At 39.9% G+C, this 23,776-nt stretch overlaps 2 protein-coding genes across 9 annotated transcripts in view; both read right to left on the bottom strand.

The window, feature by feature from the left end:
* The window catches only part of gria3a (glutamate receptor, ionotropic, AMPA 3a), a 57,588-nt gene extending 54,492 nt beyond the window's left edge, over positions 1-3,096 (bottom strand). For all 7 annotated transcript variants that reach the window (XR_003841533.1, XM_029518722.1, XM_029518721.1 and 4 more), the window contains exons 1-2: positions 2,752-3,096; positions 2,267-2,425 (exon numbers count right to left, since the gene is read on the bottom strand). Coding sequence is in view for 6 of the 7 variants with exons in the window: in XM_029518722.1 (XP_029374582.1) it covers positions 2,267-2,425; positions 2,752-2,839 (247 nt within the window). In the remaining variant the exon portion in view is untranslated. The remainder of the gene's footprint in view (positions 1-2,266; positions 2,426-2,751) is intronic.
* A 1,655-nt stretch (positions 3,097-4,751) lies between these two features.
* On the bottom strand, positions 4,752-22,956 carry cchcr1 (coiled-coil alpha-helical rod protein 1). Of its 2 annotated transcripts, XR_003841535.1 has the most exons (21): positions 22,672-22,956; positions 22,176-22,470; positions 21,927-22,094; positions 21,685-21,802; positions 21,283-21,477; positions 20,847-21,010; positions 20,632-20,746; positions 20,335-20,445; positions 19,969-20,112; positions 19,765-19,875; positions 19,402-19,508; positions 19,185-19,297; positions 19,024-19,096; positions 18,251-18,369; positions 17,956-18,144; positions 16,829-16,930; positions 16,522-16,664; positions 16,282-16,429; positions 16,008-16,199; positions 5,261-5,409; positions 4,752-4,864 (listed from the first exon to the last, which is right to left on the bottom strand). XR_003841535.1 is itself a non-coding variant. In XM_029518727.1 (19 exons), exons 1-19 carry the CDS (start codon positions 22,739-22,741, stop codon positions 16,099-16,101), a joined length of 2,586 nt encoding a protein of 861 aa, XP_029374587.1. In that variant the 5' UTR covers positions 22,742-22,956; the 3' UTR covers positions 13,872-16,098. The 2 variants fall into 2 exon arrangements, 1 of the variants encoding a protein (XP_029374587.1); XM_029518727.1 differs by lacking the exons at positions 4,752-4,864; positions 5,261-5,409 and having other exon boundaries at positions 13,872-16,199.
* Between the last annotated feature and the right edge of the window lie 820 nt (positions 22,957-23,776).

Raw genomic sequence — 23,776 nt, 5'->3', positions numbered from 1 at the left:
GCACATATATACACACACTACTGTTGGACTGTAGCCTTCCCCCTATTGATCCACAGTGCCAATAACAGAGTCATTTGCCATCAGGGATTTGTAACAATCATTATAAACTGACCCAGCAGGAGGACACCACTGTTGTCCTACTTTATTTCAGTCAGAATATGCAACACGAACGCAACCACTGAGCTTCACCCAGCCTTCCTTTCATTCAGTTGTTTATTTAAAAGTAAAGATGGAGTTCTGCAGGCAAAGATTTCGGTCTCAGGCATCTTAACACTAATATTTTCAAAATCCAATTCTGTGCGCAATAGCAAAGCATACAAATGACTAACCTGTACTTCTTGCCAGAAGAGAAATGTGTCAAATCATAATCGTCACGTTCATTTCATACAACAACACCTGCCAGGCAAACAGGACATTATACAATCCACACTACTATAATAAGAATGATGTGGCTTGGTGCAGATTCAATCGCAGCCTTAGTCACAAACTGGTCCGGCTGGCCTGCATAATGAGGAGCTTACTGGTCTTTTTAAACTGGCGAACATCGATCAGTTCTCCAGTACCAGTTCGCATGAGCTCATCTAAATGAAACAAATCCTCCTTATTATCCTGTTTTCCTTCTTATGCTTTAGGACAAAAAACCTTAAGCTTCTTTCAAAAACAATAGACCCAGATTTGCTCAAAGTTGGTCCTCTTACCTCTTAATGTGTGCCTGATCCAAAAATATACAGTAACTGCTTTTGTAAATCAACAGGCCTCTGTTTGACTGCAGAGATCTACATGTGGAAAGAAAATGTTTCAGTTCCCTGCAAAGTTGCAGAAGCATTATCCTGTAGAATAAATGACTCAAACTGGGTATTTATAGCCTCTATACATAATGAAATTATTTACATATGAGCAATGACATCCCGTGGGTAAAAGCTGACTCGAGGAGAAACATCTCAGTCACTCGCATGTTTTGCTGGATGACTTATTTTAGATCATGACGGCCTATTTGCCTCCTTAAAATGAACAACAAGCCCATGTAGGAGTTTGTCCCTGATCTGGACAAGCCGAGCATGTCACATTCAGCTCCTACTCACCAACAATGTAAGAAATGCCCTTGAGCCAAGCACTGACCCCACAGCTGCTCCAGCGTAATTACTCAGCAGCCGACAGTGCAATGCTTTGGCTGAACTGGGCAGCATCAAGGCGTGAGTGTGTGACTGTCTGTAATCCTGCATCCACCTCCAACTTCCACCCAACTCTGCTCCTTCTGACACACACACACACACACACACACACACACACTTCAATAGCATTCAGTATTCTTATTGTAACTTCACCCCTGTTGTATGACGCACAGTTTTTATCAGTTTTTTTTTTTTTTGTTTTGTTTTGTTTGGGTTTTTTTTTTTTTGCCCTTCTTTCACTTCATTAGGTCACACGAGCATCCGGACAGCAGCTGACAGAGTTTAGAGAGCCGCAGGTGATTCTTAAGCGTGAAGTGCAGTTGGTGGGAAGAAGGATAACAAATGAACTCTCCAGACAGAACTTGGTGCCCTACATGGTAGGGGAGTGACTGGTAGACCAATTATGGAGCCATCTCACACGCCACGGTGCTTCCTCTCACATTTTTTCGTGTTTGTGCAGATGACTACATGGATTACAGCATGTTACTTCTGATACAGTAGCCTCTGCAGCCCTCAGACAGATACAACATTGTGCTGCAGGTATAACCCTAACCCTATTGTTATATTTTAAATCATTATCAAAGAAACTAAAAATCAAGCAGGATGATTGATAGAGTCTGTGTGTGTATGGATCTTTAAAATTAGTCTCATTACCAAGGTTGTACTGGTAAGGATAACTTTGGGTACAGATTAATGCGTATATACCAAGAGTGACAGATTTAAAGAGGACAAGATTAAAAGAAACAATGTGCACGAAGCCCTAACCCTAACCAGCTGAACCAGCAGCCACCGCTGGAATACAACTTGCAATCATTATCCAAAGTCACAGCCATTAACCAGACAACAACCAGAAGCAGCAATGTTTGTTTTTCCCTGTCTGAAACAAGAGAATTGGTACTTGGGTTACAACATCACTGGATTTGGCCAATTAGAGGCCCCATCACGCTCCATCATCCGGCTGGTTAATTTTGGAGGGGAGCTTGTGACTCGGGAGTGTCTGTCAGGCAGCACAGTTTCACTTCACAAACAGCACTGAGCATCGTCTCAGCACACAGTTCTTCCACAGGGGCTGCGTGTCGGCGTGGAAAACTCACAAGCATGCGTGACAGAGAAGCTGTTGGAGGACTCCAGGTTGTCAACGTTGTAATTGAGGTGGAAAGGTTTCTCCGTCACATTCTGGTTGGTGTTGTAGAGCTGGACGGCGAACCTGAAGGCGCTGTGCTCCTGCACCGTAGAGCGCATGAACAGTCCACCTGCAGGGGAAGATGCCACATATGACAGCCCATCCCAACACATGGAGGAGCTGGATAACTCCATCTCTTCCACAAACACAGCAGCGTGCTGGCACTCGCTAAATTATACCGAAACTCCTTCTGGCAATAATTGGATCAACTCCATTTTTATTTTTTTTTTATAGATTTTTTTTTTTCTAAACCGCCCACAAAGAAGGAGCCCAAAATCCTGAAAGAAGTGAACTTGGCGGTGAATGACGTAAATGAGCTGAGTGTTTCTTGTTCAGATGTGCCCTATTTATTTAGACCGGACAAAGGCGGCAGACACAAGCTCTCGTTAAACTTACCAATGTTGATCTGACTCGGAAATCCGGCCAACGAGTCCCCCCAAAAATACATCAAAACGAGGACTGTCGCTGTCGTGCGGTGCCACATTTTTCTCCGAGAGGTGGAATCAACTCCTGGTGTGGATGTGACAGAGGAGGCGCAGGGAGGACCATGAACGCCGGATTGGAGGCAAAGAAATCCACAAGATGCGGCGGCTCTTTCTCTTTCTCTCACTCACTGTGCTCACCCACGTTGAATGAGAGCCAGCGCAACTGCAGCGCCAGCTCCTCTGTGTGTCTGTCTGTCTGCCTGTCTGTCTCTGAGCCGCTGAGGATCGGGATGGGTTTTCTGGTCTATCTCAAAGGTGGTGCTGCTGCTGGAGGAGGAAGAGGAGAGGGACAGCCGATCTCCTCACTGAGGATAAAGACCTTTGAAATCTACCAGAGGAGGGGGGGGGGGGGGGGGCGTTTATCAAACTTGGTCTGACGTTGAATCATAATAAGAGCAGCCTCCAGTTTTCCTCCTCACGTCACTGCAGAGTTGGTGTGTAAAGGCGGTGCAGCCTGAGCTGGATTTGGAGAGTGTGTGCCATGCAAAGTCAGACCAGCACCCACCGGCATCCACTACACTGCTGAGGAGTGAGTGAGCTTGAGACCAGAATCTGTCTATCTGTCTATGTTCAGATGTGTGCACACATGCGGAATGGCAGAATAATTTCAGGCTCTCTCCTGCAGGTGTTGAGGTGTTGAGGTCTGTAGATGTGGGAGCTAATGCGCTGATTTATCACTGTTTAATCACTGGTTGGCCAACTGTTCCCATACTGGAATCCTAATGGACTTACTTGAGTTAGTGCTGTGAAATCACAGCCAAATTTGCTGGCAACCTCCACAGCTGATACAAGGAGTCAAGGAGCAGGAACCTAATTTGTATATCGTTAATTTATTATTAGCATTAGGTTCATTGATTTATTTTTGCATCTTTATGGGCCTTTATATGTTTGTTTGTTTTTGTGGTTGTTGTTGTTTGTTTGTTTTACTGAAAATATTTTAGGATACCAGAGGTAATTGTTGTTTTTAGAGTATGTTAAGTGAGAGTCTTTAGAACTGGTTTGAACCGAGACAGACCAGCAGAATCAGCCAGGATCAGTGCAGACAGATCCTCCTGACACCTGAGCAATTTATTTAGTGTGCATGTTGGAGGCAATTCTTTTCCATCTTGATTTTACACAGCAAATTCTGGCTTTTGGAATAAACTCCCTGTGAGTCAAAAACAACTCAGTTTTAGTGTACATGCATAACTATTGCATAGCCTCCAGAGCTGAGTAAAAATATATTTGCTTTTGTTGATCTTGAACCCATTTTTCTGAGAAGAACAACCCTTTTTAGAGTTAACAGATTATTCATATATTTTATGTAAAAATGATTGCTCTGCAATGTTCTGTTAATAAATACGTAATTAATTTGTTTAATAATAATAAATCAGTAATTTTTAATAATAAATAAAAGAAGAGAACCTCTGTTGAAGTAAATAAAAACCGAGAAGATGATCTTCACATGGATGCCTTTCAGATACATTTTCTGATTCAACATAAAATTGCGAATCGCACCTATATAACATTTGGGTATCAAAACACTTGAAATTCCTTAACTGCTCCTTAAATATAGCCAATATCTTCCTAGGTATGCCCTCACTCACCCGAAAAGCATGGTCATGAAAATAAGTTATCTTTTCAATCAAAACAAAAATAACTTGACAATCGTGCAACATGATTTTTCCTCAGTGCCTGTGCAAAGAAAGAGCCCAACACTCATCTCCACAACACTTTTCCCACTTTGTGAGGCTGACAGTGGCTTGTGGATCAACATAAAGGTATGCTTTTACATCTTCTGTAAGTTCTAGCGTTACGAAATCATTCTGCAGCCTGAAGACTTTATTTGATGTTGATGATGTACCTGGATCATCAGTGGTGTCAGAGCCTTCATTCAGAGCAGATGCCAGTAGTCTTTTTAGAAGTGAGGTCTCCTTCAGGTCCTTGGCCTCCTGGATGGCTTTGTCTTTAAAACTGGTGCTCCATTTTTGCAGGAAACTTGATGCCCCCTCTACTCCGAACATCATGGAGAAGTCTTGCAAAATCTATTTAAAAAAGAAGGGACAACTATTTAAGCTTATGGGAACTTCATATTTTAACACTTTTTCAAATTCATTTGGTACTGGAAGGTTTCTCTAATTTTCTGGAAGATTAAGTCACACTTTGTTGTGTAGTGGAAAAGTGATATGGCTTCCATACGTTCATCCCCTGGTCACCTGTGGTAACTATGGTGGCTCTTGAGAATGCGGGACCTCCTTTAAGCGTAGGAGTGGTTAGGGGGTTAGGGTTAGGGTACTTTAAACTGTGTCACAATCCCAAAGGCATGGGACTCCTTTGTTGTTTTACCAACATGAGTCCTGCAGCAGGAGAAACATCGGTCCTTAGGATTGTTGTATTTGCTAAAAAATTAGAAAGTCAAGTTTTATTTATTTTTTTCTTACCCTTCTTTTTAATGCACAGTATGTGTGCTACAATGACATTGACCATTAATCGCCTGGCGGATCTTTCTCCCAGTTTCTTCATACTCTTTAGTCCCAGTCATTCCTGCTGGCCGGGTTGACTCCCTGTACAACCTGAATCACCTGTGTGACTGAGACAGACATGGTATCTGTCAGATTTGCAGAAGATGGTACTTCCCCACAACAGACAGATCTGAAGATAACAAAAAAGAGTAATGCTTATAAAGGCTAAGATCAGATACCACAAAACTACCACGATTGCAGTCTATATACATTTACTACATTACTTACCAAGAGTCATATATTCTGTCTTGTCTGAGCAGTCAGCAGAGCTCCCGGAGGATTCAGCCAGTGGCAGTTCTGAAATGCGACCCGTACTAAATTTATGACGGAAAAATGCTATATTTATTTAGATTGTTGTTATCAGTTAGCAGATAAGTAGACATTCAGCAGTCATCTGTCTCTGAGCTAAGATGCAAATCTCATAATTTTTCTTTGCAAATAGAAATGATTTAATGCCCTACTGTCATCAGTGTAGATGACAAATCAGATTTCTTTGGCTGCAAGGGCTGGAAAGACATCCTCATCCACTTCTACAACGTGGTCATCTGTGACTTTCAGTATTGTGCCCTCTGGTAGGAGAAACATCTCCTGGACTGTACCAAGGAAACCAGCACTTCATTTGCAAAACACCCAGCTCTTCCATTGCTTTATACAAAACAGATAACTTAGCAGCACGAAGAAAATCAGAGAAGCAAACTTCTTCTAAATTCACACATTTCGTCTTTGTCCCTTGTTGTACCATTTTCAATGTCTCGGCCATCTAACATTAAAAGGATTGAGAATAATAATGTTAAGCTGTTAACGTTTCTAACAATTTTAACTATGGATTTTCAAGCAGCATTAGCATCACCTCATTAGCACTCCTAATAGCTGCCCTTTAGGTTTACAGGTGATTTCCAAGCTTTGAAAATTTAAGCACTGTCTTTGTCGAGTGCTTTTATATTAGACTATATGCAATTCAAAGCACACTCTATACTCCAGGCTGCAGTAATAACCACTGAATGACTTTCACTAAATCTTCTGAAATTAGTAACACTATGTTTTAAGGACAAGCACTCTTCTGCTGAAGTTCATTCTCCTGAATTATTTATATATATCAAGACATTATATTGTTTATTCACTCCAGTAGTGCTTACTCACCATGGGTGACTTACATTCCCTTAGATTAGTTGGGCAATACAATATCAATTAAGCTTACAGTGTGATTTGTTAGAGCAGGGACGTGCGTGTCTATACAGTATATGTGTGCTGCAATAGTAGAAATCATTCCTGCTTCCTTTTTCGATTCCTGCAAAACCAGCACAGCAGAACAGCCTATAGTCTGTGCTTATTGATCTGAATGTTATTTAATGCTTGGCATATAACGCTAATATTTCATAGGACATAACGAGTAGAACAACTGCTTTATAATTACGTTCAATATCCTGAGGTAAAACACTGTCTGGACGGTATGACCTTTTCACAAGATGTACACCAGTGTTACAGTGTTGTTTGTAGATATGAGCTTCCTGCCACTTGAAAAATGATCCAATTACTTTCAGGCCACTTACACATAAACTCAGACCGTTTAAATGAATTACTTGCAACGCATTCAGTACATAATACCAGTGGGGCTGGCCCATCAACAGGTTAACACAAGTGTAGCCCAAGGTACTGTACAATTATTAATAAGCTACACTGAACTAACTTCTCTATGTTGCCAAGCCAGATAAGGTACTTCCCAAAAATAACTGGTGCAGGCTAATCATGACCTAAAAAGAACCATCTGCCACCTGTGCCATCTTACTGTCATGTCAAATTATTAGAACAGTCTTATATTGATACAATCATGTACCCCAGTTAAGACCTCAATATTTTTAAGGAGCTTGTAGTGTGAACCACTGTACTCTTAAGCAAAACTGCTAATGCTGAATTTTGAGCAATGTTTCAAGTTTAGAGAAAATACAATTAAAGTTTAGGGAAAGAGCAGAATAAAATACTACTCTCCTTTCCTGAAAAATTCCGACTATCCTATCCTCAAGCAAAAAAAATAAAATAATAATGACGATCTCCCACCTCACCTACGACTAACAATTTTGATGCAGTCTGTAATGTATCAGTCCGACAAGAGCACATTTCTCAGCAGGAAGAAGTTTCCATTTCCAGGGATGTGCAGACTATGAAAACGTTTCTGCAGTAAATTATGTTTAGGAATTATGATGACATAGTTGCCATTTTTATTACATTGTCCTATCTTCCTTTTAATGAGCTGCTTTAATGGTAAAAGTCATATCAGTGTGACTTTGCAGCTTCTGCAAACTGCTCACTGAATTCCTGGTTTAACATTGGATCACATCTCCCTCTGCAAGGAGTTCCCCCGGCGCATATCTGGCAGCATTTCAATAAGTATTACAAGTATTTAGGAGAACTGTCAGGGTATTGCTGTTGTACCACTGCGGTTCACCTTGGGCACGGTCCCTACATTTCTGCAGCACCAAATATGATGTGTCTGGGGACTCGCTCACTTTCTGTCTGATGCACAGGCTCTTTAATGTGATACAACTGAGTATAAATGTCAGTGGGCCTTTTCACAACTTCCATTGGATTTAAGTAAAAGTGGCGTTCATAAAGTGCCGACCATATGGCGACTGCGGTTAATAGCGTGGCGTGGTTTTGGCATTGCCCCAAGAAGCAAATATGGGCAATCTGGTGATAAACAGCTAAACTGCTAGATGGTGACACATAGCGCGGGAAAACATCATCACTGTTTTGGGTGACTGAGAGTATGCGTTAAAGTAGAAATAATGCAAATTATTCAACATATTTCACCAGCCACAGACATCATGAGATGTATAGAAACTCACATTACTTGTCAATACCTGCCCATCAGTGTCTCTGAACTTAACCTTGTTTTTATATATAGCAAATGCTTGTTATAACCCACAGAATTATGCACACAAGTTGTAAGCCTGAGGGAGTGGAGTGGCCTAAATACAGGCACATCCAGTGTTACACATAATACTGTTAAGAGAGAACGCACAGTTAAAATCACACACATTGGCCATCCACAGTAATTAAGTCATCAAACAGACCACTGATTTTACAGTTTGAGTAACTGTCAAACAGGAAACAGATGCTAACGTGAAAAAAAAAAAATGTATCAGATTCGCAAGTGTCTGCTTCTTCATGTTTCATAAAAAGCAGACGTTCTCATTTTTACAACCACTTAATCAAGCAAAGATAGAACTGTAATGTGCTTTAAGTATAATGTGAAGCATTTATCGACTGTAAAGCAGAACTAGTTATTTATTTTAGAACTCCTTTTGTTTAAGAGTTTCGTAATTGAAATAATATATGTTTTGTGGTTCTCTGCTTACGCGTTATTTAATCAACGTCTGTGCTCTAGCATCGTTGCAGAGAACTGGAACCTGTGAAATTGGATGTGGAACTTTGCAGCCACGTTAAAGCTCTGCATTTCACATTTAAGGTGACATTAGGGCCAAAGCCTGCTGGGAGAATTGAAAAGTGCACAGCAGAAGTGCTCTGATGCGTGCTTGGCCTCATTTTCCTTGGGCAGATAACATAAATGAGAGTTGGCAGCGGATAATTAAAGATGGAATACAGTTGTAAACAATGTCTTCTAAACCAAACAGTGCTCTGAATGTACTGAAAGGATTTATTCTTGGTCAGGGATCAAGAGGTAGCAAATTAAAAAGTGTGGAAATGTGTGATATCACAACTTGCATTAGGCTAACATTATACACAGTGAGAAAGCCTTGTGTCTTGCAGCGGATTAACTAGGATTAATGGTAAACCAAACCAAAACCATGGATAGCATGTAGCATGTTCCCAAGAGAGGTTTCATATGTAACTAAACAAAAGTAATGCGGTTCAAATCCTGGAGATGAAATTATGACGCACCTCAGAAAGGTCAGGCCATAAAAAGACTCCCCGAGTGCTGCTAAACACCCCTTCTGTGTCTCATTCTCCTAAGGCTTCCCGTAAAACCCCTGTATTTACGGCTCAGCTATGAAAAGAGCTCTGAGCCTCTCAGTACGCCACATCATACAATGCACGCTGTTATTTTGTATGGCACCAAGCTCACTGATTCTCTGTTTGATATTGACCATTCCAATCAAAAGGTACCTCTGCAGGTTATCTTAGCATTAGATTATGTTTTCCAGAACAGATGGGATGTCAGCATACTTCTTTGGAGCAGCTGAGGGGGCAAAAGCAAAGTGTAGATGTGTCCTGCCATAACACTGGTTTCAGCTGACAGCTCTGAGTAATCAGCAGCTCTGAGTAAACAGCACAGGATGTGTCACTGTTTGACCTGCAGGTGATGACGACAGAACATTCTGGAAGGAGGAAACTTGGCTTATGATTACCGAATTAATTGATTCGTCTAGTTGTTTCGCTTTACTTTTTCATTTCTCTTCTAGGGCTCACCTTACAGCTCTTCTTGTGATGACAAGCAGGTGTCACTTTATTTTAGGGGAACTTTAAGACATGCACACCTGCGCTCATCCACCTGATCTAGTGAATAAAACATGGCTTGGTTTTTAAAGTACTGATAATTTAATACATACTGGACACACCTTGCTGATGAGTCTTTATAGGCCTAATTAGGGCACTAAAGTGTGTATATGCCATGTGGCAAGTTTATTGCATAGATAATCACCAATCTGTGCGCACGATTGCCTGTTTATAGAGCAAGAGCTTAAATAGAAGATAATGTGTATATGTCTTCATAAAGAATTTAACTTTAATCATTTTACCACTGTTGCATTCTTCGGTGCTACATCCTAAATTCATACTGTGAGTCTGCATAATGATACTATACATTTAGGAGAATATCAGTTGGCATGGAAAGACTTATAAGTAATTAGGAGGCTTTTAAATTAATTTGAAAAGTGCAGTGTTAAGAGGCTTAAACTGGTCAAATGTGAGTCTTACTGACGAGACTTTGCCTGGAGCAGAATTTCAAACAAACTGAGGATGATTTAAAAATACCTTGTTGTGCAAGTACAGTGCATTACAATGATCTAAACAGCATATATGAAAAAGGCATGAGCAAGAATGAGAAAAATCTTTGAATAACCCAGGCAAAGCTTGGACACTTGGGTGTGACTTAAGAGATACTGTAACTGATCTCAGTCTCTCCCTGTGCATCTTTACTAAGCCTCAGGAAATCTGCAACAAAGAATGGGGCAACATCTTTAAAAAAAAAAAAAAAAATCGAATGCACTAAGCTGATACAGACTCAAGCTGCAATCATGCCTCGCACTGCATATAAATCCATTCAGAACTGCACAAAGGATGAGATACTGTCTTGCTTTTTTTTTTTTTTTTTTTTTTTTTTTAAGATGTCTTTGGTTGTTTTTCTCTTAAAAAACAATATTGCGCATTTGCGGGTTAAATAGTTAACTGCTATTTCTCTGAACGTTTACTGCTTTGTGTCCACCCAGGAGCCGCCACACAATTTGTATTCAGCTTGTTATTCCATTAACTGCAGCAGCTTCTTTGGCTTGTGTGGAAATCTGCAATATTGTATCAACTGATTTGCAAAGAAATAATCTCAGATGTCTGTCTGGTACAGTGTCGTAGAAATTAGTGTGGATGAGTGTATCCTCCACTTTGTACATCGTTTTACTTTATTATCAGCACGTGTTCATAGGGCATGAACAAGGCAGCAGTTTGATGCAGAGGTGTGAATCTCTCCTGAAATCATGAGTGGATCCATGTTTCTTTTCTTCAGGACGTGATAGAAAACTGTCTTAATACATCAATGAAAATTGTTTATTCCACTCTGGAGAAAAGCCCGTTTGTCCATTTTAATAGAAAGTGATTAAAATGTCACATAGTGATATTAATAATGTGTGCTTGCGAGACAGAGAAGCAAGTCCATCAAAAAGATTCTTTGCAGAACAGATTGTGTGCAAATGAAGAAAATGATGAAATGAAAGTCTAAAACCTCTGGTAATTAGGAGGTTTTATTTGAACAGCATGCTGGTAACCAGAGGGAGCTAAGGTGCAACAGCACGGATGAATATTAATGCAAATTTGATTAAACATTCCCACATCTTTAACTGAATATCCCACAGGCAATGCGCTCAGAACAAAACAAATGAGCCTGGCAATTTTAATTATCTATGTTTTGTTTTCTCAAACATTCCTTTTCTCTTTTTCTGCATGATGAGATCTTAACAACAGATGTTTTAAAGGACAGAACTAACATTAGACTTTCTGCCCTTTGGCTGACTTTCAAGTGATGCTCTCTGGAGTTCCTTACCTCAAAAACTGTGGAGACCTATAACACTCTACTTGATGTGATAATTTCATATTTCATCATTGTGTCAAATATTCAATCTGAAATTTCAGTCAACTAAATGTGGTTTTCCTTATTTTCCCCACACACAGCTTACGCCAATCCTGCAAGCAAAAGCTGACCCTCGTCTAAATTGCTTGCAATCGCATCCTTCAGTGAGGCACTCTGCAAAGCAGCGCTCACTGCCAACATTTTGCAATGCAAGAAAAGCAAAGACACACTGGGGACTCCGGTGGGTTTTTAAATGTATATTAGGCTTTCATATAGGTTAGCAAAGGATGTATAAGCAAATCAAACGCTAAAACTGAACTGATGTTAATGGTGATATTAAGATACTGAGTACCGAGATACATTTAAAAGTTTATATATATATATATATATATATTTTATTTTTATTTTTTTTCTTCTTCTTAGCGAACTCATATTTATGCAAAGCAACATTTCTTTAGTCAGTTCCATTGTGGTAATATGCACGTGAGTATTCTTTAAAACATTTGTTAATTCATTTGCGTATCTAGTAAACACTGCTGGGATCTCAGTGGTGCATTGCAAATGACACTGATCGTCCCATAGGGGAACCGCAATTACAGCTCCACACAAGGTGACTGATTAGCACAGGTGGAGACATGTTTACTTTTGCCACTTTGAAAAGAATCAGGTTCTTAAATGTTCTGGGTAGACTTGTTAGAATCTGGCTTCAAGCTGCTGTTTCATTGATCACAAACTTGAAAACATATTGGCAAACATCACCAAGGTACACTTGTTTGCACTTTGCAATGATATTCACAGTTCAAGTCATTCTAAAACACAATAATTGTTGATTCATGTTAATATATTTTTGATACGTCTTTTCTGTTTATATCAATGACCTGATGCTCTTAGTCAGATGGTTGAGAAAACTTTTTACAGTTAATGTTTCTGTTAGTGTTCAGAGATCAGTGCATGATAAGGAAAATATGATAATTCTGCTTCATTTAAACAAATGCGGTAAAGCTTTGTAGTTTCTTTAAAGACATTTCACTCCACTTTCAACCTCTTAAACAATGCCCCGCATGCCTACATCTATAAATAGGCTCACTTGACTGCTGTTCCACCCCTGTAGCATGGCCTGCCACAGCAGTGCACAAGCATCCACCAGGCCCTGATGCAGCATGCAGCACTGGTGGTCAACAACCCTGACTTACTGGATCACATCAAGCTCAGACACAGATCCAAATCAGCTCTGACCTCCATCCCTGCAGTAACTTTGCAAAGATGTGGTGCTGTTTGTTTCACACTAATATCTACAATTATGTTGTCATTTGAGGACTGTGGGTGTGATGCGGCTTGTAATCAAACGTAAACACAACAGTGCAGGAGTTACAACTAATATCCATTTTACACCGGAATAATAACAGGGGCAGATTACTGCGATTATACAAATAACAGCCACGTGAAGATACAGCGGTAATAATTGACTGGTCTCAGTGACTTCTACAGCTTATTCCAGTCACTGGCAGTAGCAAACTTGATTGAGGACTGGCCCCCGGAGGACGCCACTTTGGGGACATTTGGCAAAGTGTGACAGAACATATGACAGACAAAGCATTATTGTTTTCATTTGACGTTTGACAGTGTCTACTGTCAACTTGCAAAATAAACAACATGATTTTGCTGAGTGAATGGCCTGATGTGTACAGAGTGCTGGATCTGTTACTTAATGTTATTTGAGCATAATCCACCAAAAAGAAGTGGGTCATCTGGACCAGGATGAAGTTTTGCAAGAGCACCTGAGCCTTGGCTCCTTTCTTAGAATCATGGTATGTGAAAAATTAGACTCAGTTACGTGTCATAGATATTTGACATAATATTGAATTACAAATGGGTCATTGATTATTTCTTGAAAATAAACTAATACCATTGAGAAAAGGAGCAGAAGCCCTATCACAGCAACCAAACAGAAGAAACAACCTGCAGGGTTGGGCAATATGATTGGACCTGAAAAAGCGCCTTGAAGCAGACGCTCGCAGACATGCAGGGCCGATGATAGCAGATGTTTTGGTTTGACACGCTACACTCTGACAGAAAAGCACCAGCTTCAGAAGCACTGGGAGGAGGGTTAAAACACATTCAATGAAAAAAAAAAAAAAAGGGGGTCTGTGATAATGTAACTACAAAAAGGTAACTAGCACGCTATGAACCATGATATAAAATCCGCTGGGAGCCGTTTGTTTGTTTGGATCATTTATTTTATATGCCGTTAATGTTGATTTGTTCAGGAGCTTATAGATTTTATTACATCATTTATTTCATGTCTTGACGGGATTGCTACTAAATTATTTATCACTTAACCACAGTGTTCTCAGGCTGCTACCTCCACAAAACTGCTGTAGCAATGATGATATATGTATAGAAACTACATACAATAGCATTCATTACTGCAACAACTCATCACAACAACAAATTTTGGATTAACCGAAGTTTTTTCCAATTAAGCCATATTCAAATGTTTGTGGACTCACTTCCTGTTTAGATTATTGAAGAAATCTGATAAATGACAGAATCACTCTCACAGCATTTGAACATATCCTCCATCACTACCTTCATGATTTAAAGTTGCAGGTAAGAAATGTGTGCATGAACAATAGAAATTATTTTGTTTTCTACCGTTTCCAGTGACATAACTCTTGTGACTGGCGTTTAGCAACCAAGAACCTAGGAGCAATAAAAGCCACTGTGTGCAGGTCTCAGCTTTGACAATAGCACCCTCTGCTGCCTTAATTGGGACACAAATACAGACCGTTTGCGTTCAAATATTTTTCTCTATTGCAGCCAGAACTACAAACGCTGCAGTGATTTTAACATGCCTCAGCCTCTAATAGGAGTGTATAACCGTAATGCTTGTTGTGATCTAATGTAAATTACAAGAAGAGACAGTACTCAATGATTAAATATGAAATTTAGCTGCACTTTGAAATGGCCTATGATGACATCATGGCATCATCATGACACAATTTTCTCCACTGAGTCAATGATGACATTATTGATCTCTCACAGATTTAATATACAGCACAAACACATACACAACAATACTGATTGAAATATCCCAATGCCTTAAATAGTATAAACACTTGAAAACTCTCAGGCACCAGATATAACAACAGTACAACACGGACATCAAATAATTTTCTTTTAAGAATGGGATTTAATTGTGTACTTGCAATTACCAGCAACTGTTGATGCAAATTGTTTTTGGTCTCTGAGAATAGATTAGAAGAGTCAGACTTCATCAGTATTTTGACGCTGCTCTGGGTTTTTACCTCTGGGCTCAACACTTCCAGATATTGCAAAATTTATTAGAACTCGTGACAACATGACAAATAGCACCATTATCTGGTTCATCATAATGTTTATCATCATCCATTTTTCAACTGGAAAGTCATTTTAAAATTGACCTCTATAAAAAGGAACATCAAGTAGAAAGTATTTATTTTTTTCAATGTGAAATTATACTGGTCTTTCCATTTTATATTGAGAAAAAGAAAAAAAATACACATTAACTTTCTCCTGTAACTACAGATCCTGTTTGGGTTTTGAAATTCTTTATACAAAGTTCTAATTTGGCTTTAAATCTAATTTGCTGTAAAACTATGACATTAGAAGCATAAATTGCTTTTTCCCATTTGCATTTTCATGTCACTAGCGAAAATTTGATTCATCATATGGTGATTAATTTTTGAAATAATTTGACCATCACATAAACACCAATAGAGCTGAATTCTTTTCATACTAGAAGTACAAGTACTGTGTCAGCTTTATTTTTATCTAGTCAAAAGTGCCCTGAAACTGACAGATATCAGCACATATTTGTATTTATTTAATTAATCACCATCTGCCAAGTTATTTTTATGGTTAGTTTTTTTGTGGATAGAAATTTTATTGGAAATCCACATACATAAAAATCGCACACGCGCACGCATATACACGCACACGCTCATAAGCTGGCACGGCGGATGGAATAATTCCAGCAATAAACAATATCATTTAACCTATGTAAAAGGTATAATGGGTGAGTTGACTTGGTCCAAGTTAGAGAATCAACTCAAACCAATTCACATAAACAAGTACTTCAAAATAAATGAACATATATTGATTGAGTTAAATCGTTTGCCCATCAATGTATTTATGATGTAATTTAAGGTCATATTAGAGACATATGTCAAACATTTATGAACTAAAATTTACCTTCATGTTAAATTTATATATTCTGTGGCTGTGTTATATATCTATTAAGCTTTTTAGACATCCATGTCGTAATAATGTTTGGCTCAAACTGTTTCCACTGACTGTTTCCTTGGCTCCTAAATCATCACTGCTCACCTTTTGTACATATTAAAGGTGTTTTCACTGCCTGCAGTGATTCATCTTCAGGTATCAGCTGTGCAAACTGCCCGTGGTTGGTCCCATGCTGTTAACTCTGTCCCTCCTCCTCCTCCTCCGCTGAGTCTTCAGAGCTGTTTACCACTGCAGCACTGAGAGTGTGGAGCTCCTCCAAAACAGACAGGAGTCTCTCTGACAAAATCCAGACAGGCCATTGATCAGATGGGTTATATAAGTATAAAAAATGTGCCATACAAGTTAAGACACATCTTACCCTCTGCAGGTACTTGGACTTTTGCCCCTACAGAGTCACTTCTATCTGAAGGTTTTGGTCGTCGTTCCCTTGGAGCAACAGCACTGTGTGGAGCTTTTGTGTCAACTCTTGGATACTCACTCATCAGCCCTCGTTCAGCAACACTGGCCTGGAACAGATTCAGGTCATAACCGGTCATAAGAAAAAAAGGAGAAAGAAACAGCATTTTTCACAAGTGTCATTTCTTTTAAAAGGTCTTACCAGGTGCAGGGTTGTGTCCTTCTCAGTCTCCTTCAGCCACTCATTCTCAATTTCCCTCTTTCTGTGTGTGCTGCTGAGATACTGACTCTCTCTCAGCTCCTGTTTCCTTGCTAGTTCTCTCTCAAACTGCCTCAAAGTCATAACTGCAAGAGACAACACAGACAGATTAAAACCTTTGGGAAATGATGCTATATGCTGTGTAAACCACTCCCAACCATAAGAGATCACAGCCAGTGTTGCAGATATGACTTCAGGCCCCTGTGTTAAGCTTCTGTGGGCTGAGGTAGCATGATGATAATCCTACTACCTGCTTTGGTGTGTTCTCGTCTGGCTGTATTGACTTGAACCTCCATTGCTCTCAGCTTTTCAGCACAGCGGTCCTCAATCTCAGACACTTTCTCCTGCAGGGCTGAACGACAAGTGCACCATTTCTTAATTCTTTATCTCACACACTAAAGAACAAAAGTCTAATGCTGTTTTGTGAGCATGTTGAAGGATAATCTGGATCATACTGCGTATGATCATAAACAGCAAGATTTCAATAAAGAGACCTCACTGAATAATTCCCACCTTTATCATTATTGCTTACACCACGGTAATGCATAAAACCTGCAGTGTACTTTAGTGTTGTAGCATAAAGCTGTGAAAAAGCTCTTCTTTTATTTTTTAAAATGATAGCTACTGGCAAGCATTTGTTGATCCTTTGTCAGAGTAAAACCAAATGAACATGCAATGAAGGACGTTAAGACTCGATATTTAAAGGAAATTTAATCCATGTGGGAGTCTGCATCATTAAAGTGCACATAATCAATATTTTCTATGAAAAACTGCTCACATGAGAATATGTATATTAAAGAATGTAAATCATACTAATAAGCACACAGAAAAAAATTAACACCAATCTTTCCAATTCACTTCTTCTCCAGAGCTTTCTAGTGACTAGAAATTCACTATTCATTATTCAGAAATTCACTAGTTTTCTAGCTAGATTATTATTAGTTTTCTGACTTGCAACTTTTACTCACACAATTTTTGAAGAATGACTTTTCACTGCAGCTATTTTAACCCCCCCCCCCCAAAAAAAAAAAATAAAAATAAATAAATCACTAAATCACCAGCCACATACTACCTTTACAGCTTCAAAGGCAAACAGACAAATAAGGGAGCATTTAGAGGCTACACAACCAGATACAGTCTCTCAGGGGAAACTGTCCCTGAATAACTACACTGAAGGTGCTCTTGAGTATGTCACTTAATCCCAAAATGCTCCATTGAAGCTGCCTAGCAAAGGGGAGTGGAAGACTGATCCCAGGCGTAAATACAAGCAGATTAATAAAGGGCATTTCTGAAAAAGAGTAGGCATGCTCATTCTGTTTTCCGTGAAACAGTCAAGGCTGAAAAACATAATGCAGCTTAAGGTAGCAGCCACCTCACCCCGCTCACTGTGTTCCTGCTGGACGAGCAGCTCGGAGCACAATTTTTCCAGGTTGACCTTGGTCTCTTCCAGCTGGGCTTGGATCTGCTGCAGGCTCTGCTCGGCCTTCTCTCTGCCAGCCACAGCCTGTCGGACCTCCACCAAGCTCTCCTCAAGCTCCTTCTTCTGCTGCCTCTGTTTGCTTTCATCTGAGGAAGATTTACAAAGTGAACCAAGACAGAGATATTGCCAAAACATGAACAGCCAACAGATGATGCATTATAATAAGTTGTCATGAGTTGTAAGGTTGCTCACACTGTTCTTTCAGATCAGCCAGAGCTTTTTCAATGAGCTCTGGGGTTCTTTTGAGCTCCTGTGCGAGCTTGTCTCTCTCTCCACACACCAAACTAAGCTCTGTCTGGAGGTTTGTGATGCTGCAGGGCAATGCAGACAAGATGAGAGAGCAAATAAGGAACAGAAAATCAGGGAAAGAGGCTGAGAAGCAACTGCACAATGTATAACAAAGAAAGCCTCCAACTCTAAACAGCCATAGAGTGACTGCTCATTTATGCAGACCACCCTAAAACAAAATACAACTGTTATATTGTGGTATATGGATACGACATATCCCACAAATATTCTTGTTATTGTCACAAAACTGACTGAAACCATCTAACCATGCCCTAGCTCCAAACAAACCATACAAATCATATGGACTTTTTATTTTATTTCATGTACTGGGCGAGGGTGAGGTACCAGTCCATCATAGGGCCAACATACAGAGACAAACAATCACTCACACTCAGACCTACGGACAATTTAGAGTCACCAATTAACCTATTCATGATGTCTTTGGATGGTGGAAGGAAACCGGAGTATCCGGAGAAAACCCACACAGGCATGTGGAGAACATGTCCAGGAATCAAACCCGCAACCTTCTTATTGTGGGGCAACAGCACTAACCACTATGCCTCTGTGCTGCCCTTTAATAATTGAACTAGTATTAGTATTAACTAGTATGAAAAAAATCTTTAAAAAACACTAACTTTTGGCATTATGGCATAAATGTCGAATCAGTAAAGTCAAACCTGTGAGCAGGCTGTTCAGCCCGTTTACTGGCCCGCTGAACTTTCTGTAGCGCTACTCTCCTTATGATCAAACCTGTAAAGCAAAAAATATTCCATGCATATTATTTACTAGACACAGTAATGTAAAGAAAAGTTACAGAAATAACCTCATATGACATTACCTTGGATTGTCTCCACTTGTCTTTTAGCAAAAGTTAGCCGCTGGGTGAAAGTGTTGAGCCTTGTTTGAGCTGTGTCCATCTCTGCCATCCTGCCTTCAAATGCCAGACTGAACCTGGGAGCCACAGCAACATTTACACCATCTGTGATTAAACTTCTAGCATTGACAAGTGACAACTGACTTTGCATTTGCCTTCTATTGTTTCTCATTTGTTTTACCTGCTGACTGCTTCTGTCAAGACTTTAATTTCCACTTCTGATCTCTGGGCCTGCAACTTTAGCTGAGAATTGTCCTTGTGAGCCTGGGCCAAGTCCTGTTTCAGTGTCTGATAGAAAAAAATATACCCGTATGATAAAATATCTTATGCAAATCTATGATGATAGCATTGTCTATGTGGCCAGCTGCAGTTCTTAAAACTACAACTGTGCTTGGATACTAACAAGGTTCTCATATAGTCAGCATCCTCTGCTGGAGTAAAAATGTAAAAGTGTTTATCACGTTCCTACCTCTACCCCAAATTTATTGTGCATCATCAAATTTCAGACAGCCACATAAATATCACCACTTGCTCTGGTACTAACCTCCTTTTCCACTCTCTCGAGGTCCAGCTCAGCTATCCTGTCATCCAGACTGTGCTGGAGGATGCTAGCCCGGTGCTGCTCCTGCTGGAGCTGCTGCTCCATGGACCTCAGCTAAAACAGAAGCACATGAAGCATTGTTCCAAAGACACATGATATCATTGTACCACTGTACAGAAAAAGAAAAAGGAAAGAAAAAAAAAATACTTTTGAAAGGAGGTTATCTTTTTCTCCTCTTAATTCAATGTCCTTTGAGCGAAGCTGCACACATAACCCGAACACTTTTTTCCTCCAAAGCTGAATCACTTGAAGACCTTCTTGTCCATTCTTAACAAGTGAGTCCACCGAGGTCTGTTGAAATACATGTATAGTATAGACATACACACACCCACACACTGCTTTAGCAAACAGAAATAGTTAGCTAAAACTTACTTTCTTAACTGATGTATTCTGAAGCCGACCGAAGATTTGTGTAAACATTTCTTTCTTTCCTCTCGCAAGTATACTGACATACAAGTAGTTTTCAAAATTAAAACAACATAAATACAAGCTATACCGTCTAGCTATACCCACCTTCTTCTGCATTTCTTCTTCCTGGAGGGCAAGTATCTCATTTACAGAGTTCAGTCTGACTGTCAAGAGCTCTGTGGTCATCTGAAGAGTTGCCTTCTCTTTGTTCAGCCTCTACAAAATGGACAACATTAGAATAAAGTGTGAATTGTTATAATATGCTTGGAAATTAATAACTTTTCATAAAGTTCCCTCCCCATCATTCCATTACTCCCCTAAAATAATAATATGTAAAAGTGCTTTCCCATGCAAGTACTTTACAGTGGGGCTGCTCACAATCAATTTTGTTTATGTCTTCACCTCAACAGTTTCATTTAACTGGTCCTTCTCTCTTTTCTCTGGGGCATATTGTCCGATGTAATTTCTGAGGCTGTGCAGGGTTGCAGACTGTGTCTCAAAAGCTTGTCCCATTTGGCTGAAAAATGAACAACACAGCCCAACAAAGAATTAGGTAATCTGACTATAAATGTAGATAAATGTTTAGCTCTTTAGTGGTTTTAGATTGAATGTGGCACCTTAAATGTTCTTTCAGCCCATCTCTCTCAGTAGACACCTCCGTCAGAGTGCTTTTTAGCAGCAGCACTTCTGAGGTCATTGATTGAAGTCTGTCCTGCAGTTCACTGTTTATTTTTCTTGTTGCAGCCAACTCTGCAGAGTGGGAAGCAGTCAGCTGTTGCAGCTAAAAGTTAAGAGAGGAAAACAATGGGCATTTTAAGACACGCACAAACAATGATGTAATAGCTTATTGATCCCAAAAGAGAAGTTCTCCTTTCACTTGCTTCTCTCCTGAGGAAGGTCAGAAAAAGCACCAAGTTAAGTGCTCAGATTTCAACCCAGGGACACTGCAGGAGGGCAGCTGCTTGCTGACATGAGTTCTTAAATGCTGGGAATAGAGCTTTAACAATGATAAAAAAAAAAAAATTGACAGTTCAAATTTAATTGTGCACTCACTTCTGCCTCTTTCTTCCTCTGCATTTCCTCTAAATGTTCTGACAGCCTAAGAGACTGCTGTTTGGCTTCTTCCTCAGCCTGTAATCTGTCCACTTCAACCTTTCGAGTGAGCTCCCAGGATGCCTCTTCTTTTCTCTCTACATCTCTCCTTAGCCTTTTGATTTCCTCAGCAGACTCAGTCTGAAGTCTGTCAAGCTTTAAAAAAAAAAAAAAAAAAAACAGAAATTTTAAACATAGAAGAATATTAATTTGCTTAAGTCACTGTCAAATTAAAACTGCCAAGTATGGACACTACCAGAATGTAAGACCAAACTAAAAACATCAGCAGCCTCTGAGTCAGCGGGGGAGAGTAACTCTCTGGTGAATGTCAAAATGAAATGTTTTGTCAGTAAACAGTATTACCTGTGAGTTTATTTTCTCCTTCTGTGCATTGCTTTCAACAAGCTCCTCTTTCAATTGGATGAGTTCAGCCTTAGCCTTACATAAGTCTCCACGTGTTGCTTCCAATTCATGGGTCTGTCTGTAATACAAAAATTACTCCTGTTAATCTTGTTCAAAAATCTTCATTAAATCATTAAACTGAAATTTTATTCAAACAACAAACATTGCAACTTAATTAAATAAAACATAATCATTTATCCCACCTGCTCACGGTGTTCTCTGTGTCTTTAACCTCTTCTCTGTGTTTAGCCACACTTTCTTTCAGGGCCTTTACCTGCCCCTTAAGCCTCTCAGCTTCAGCCTTGTGCTTCTCCACCTCCAGACAACACTCTAACTCCCATTTGGACCACTGCTCACTTGTATCTGCAGGTCTGTGTTTCAGTAAGAGGACTAGTCACATACTGAATAATCAGGTAATTCAACATATGAGGTATAAAAAAAAAGTGGGATACCTTGCCCTGACATTTGACTGGTGATCAACAGGGAGCCTTCCTCTTATGCTGCTTTCTTGTAACATCAGAATCCTCTGATTTTCCTTCCTCAACTCCAAGATTTCCTGTCGGGCCTGAGTGATGGCAAGCCACGGATCGTCCGGACTGGGTTTTCCTGGTGGCGCTGAGGTAACATCTGAGGTCATCCAGGGGACCAGGGTCGGTGTCGAAGGGATCTGGATGCCTCTTTGTGTTCCGGCAGTTTGGACACTCGAGGCAAAATGCGACGGAGGTACCAGGTCCTCCTGAACACTTCCTACATAACAATAATTCAGTGAGAACACTTACTTCTGTGCCTTAAATGCATCTTTTACTTTGTCAGATATTATGAAAATTGGAGCCAATGACAGGTTATCTAGGTCAGCACGGAAGCTAAGTTAACATTGCATGTCGGCTAACATTATCTTCAACTCCACATTTGCTCCAAATTGGGAGCAAATTTAAAAAAGCAGCTTACTTGAAGTCGCTGGTGAGGTGAAATCAGTGGGCACTATGAGTCTTTCTTTCCCCAACTTATGTCGCTCCATGCTGTTCACCTCAACTTCGCGCCCGTCAGTTCTTTGACTATTAAAACGTTAATTCTCGCGCGTCACGTCATCCGACGTTGCCTTTGTTACGAGTCACCACGGTGAACTCACCTGGGCCATCTCCCCCCCTCCAAACTTACACCGGTGAAATGATCACCGCCTGCAGCGTCTGGAGAAACACGTTTAACTTAACGAAACGCGACATAAACAAAACTGCCAAGTATCACAGCCGCGCAGTGCATCACGGGAAAGTGTACGGACCCTGACACACAGTAAAAGCGCCCCCCCCCCTGAGTTTTGTCTTGCAGGATGTTGCTCCTCCATACCGGGCTGCCTTTAAAATGTCACCGCGCCCTGGTCACATTTTGGTGCAGATTTTAACCTGTTAAATAAGATGCCACATGAAAATTCTGAAGAAAAAAAAGGGCTATTCCTGGACAGAGACATCAAAATAATAAACACACGTGAGGGAAATCTCAGTGAAGACATCAAAATAGGCCATGTGAAATAATTGTTGCCTCCGTGATCTGCCTACTTGATGTGATGAACTTCACAGATAAATATAAATATGCATACAGCATGTTTATGGGAAACTAATTATTTCCTCTGAGGGTGATTTCTCAGAGCTTTTTTTTTATTTTGATATTATCGTGAATATTAGTGAAGGATACCTGAGATAATTCACTTTAATGACTCCCGAACCTAAAGTAATTGTCTTGCAGAGGAGTAGGCCTTGTGCAACAACTAACTGCATGTTTAACTAGTAATTGTTGGATTTTTTTTATATTATTATTATTTTTTTATTTATTAATTTAACTGAACTATGGGATTTAGGTGCATCTTTAAATATTTTGTACCCAATTGTGGAATTATTAGCATATGGATAGTTTATATGCATATTTTGACAGCTTTGTTCATGTTTACTTTCCTTTATCTGCAGAAGGCCTAATGTACATTTGCTTACACTGCATTTGTGCTGTAAATCTACAAACTAACAAGTACTCTTCTGTAACAGCTGAATCTGTTGCTTATTAT

This window comes from Echeneis naucrates, chromosome 14 (genome assembly GCF_900963305.1).
Source record: "Echeneis naucrates chromosome 14, fEcheNa1.1, whole genome shotgun sequence".
In the NCBI taxonomy this organism is placed as follows: Eukaryota; Metazoa; Chordata; class Actinopteri; order Carangiformes; family Echeneidae; genus Echeneis; species Echeneis naucrates.
Note: the sequence above shows the minus strand (reverse complement) of the source record. Positions and strands in the feature narration are given on the sequence as shown.

Bases quoted from the DNA above. Each gene is read 5' to 3' on its own strand.
- cchcr1 (XM_029518727.1), bottom strand. From the start codon at position 22,741: ATGGAGCGACATAAGTTGGGGAAAGAAAGACTCATAGTGCCCACTGAT. The intron at 22,471-22,671 runs GTAAGCTGCTTT...ATTGTTATGTAG, and splicing joins CACCTCACCAGCGACTTCAA to GAAGTGTTCAGGAGGACCTG. The intron at 19,298-19,401 runs GTAAAACAAATG...TGTGGCTCCCAG, and splicing joins TTGACAGAAGCAGTCAGCAG to GTTCAGTCTGGCATTTGAAG.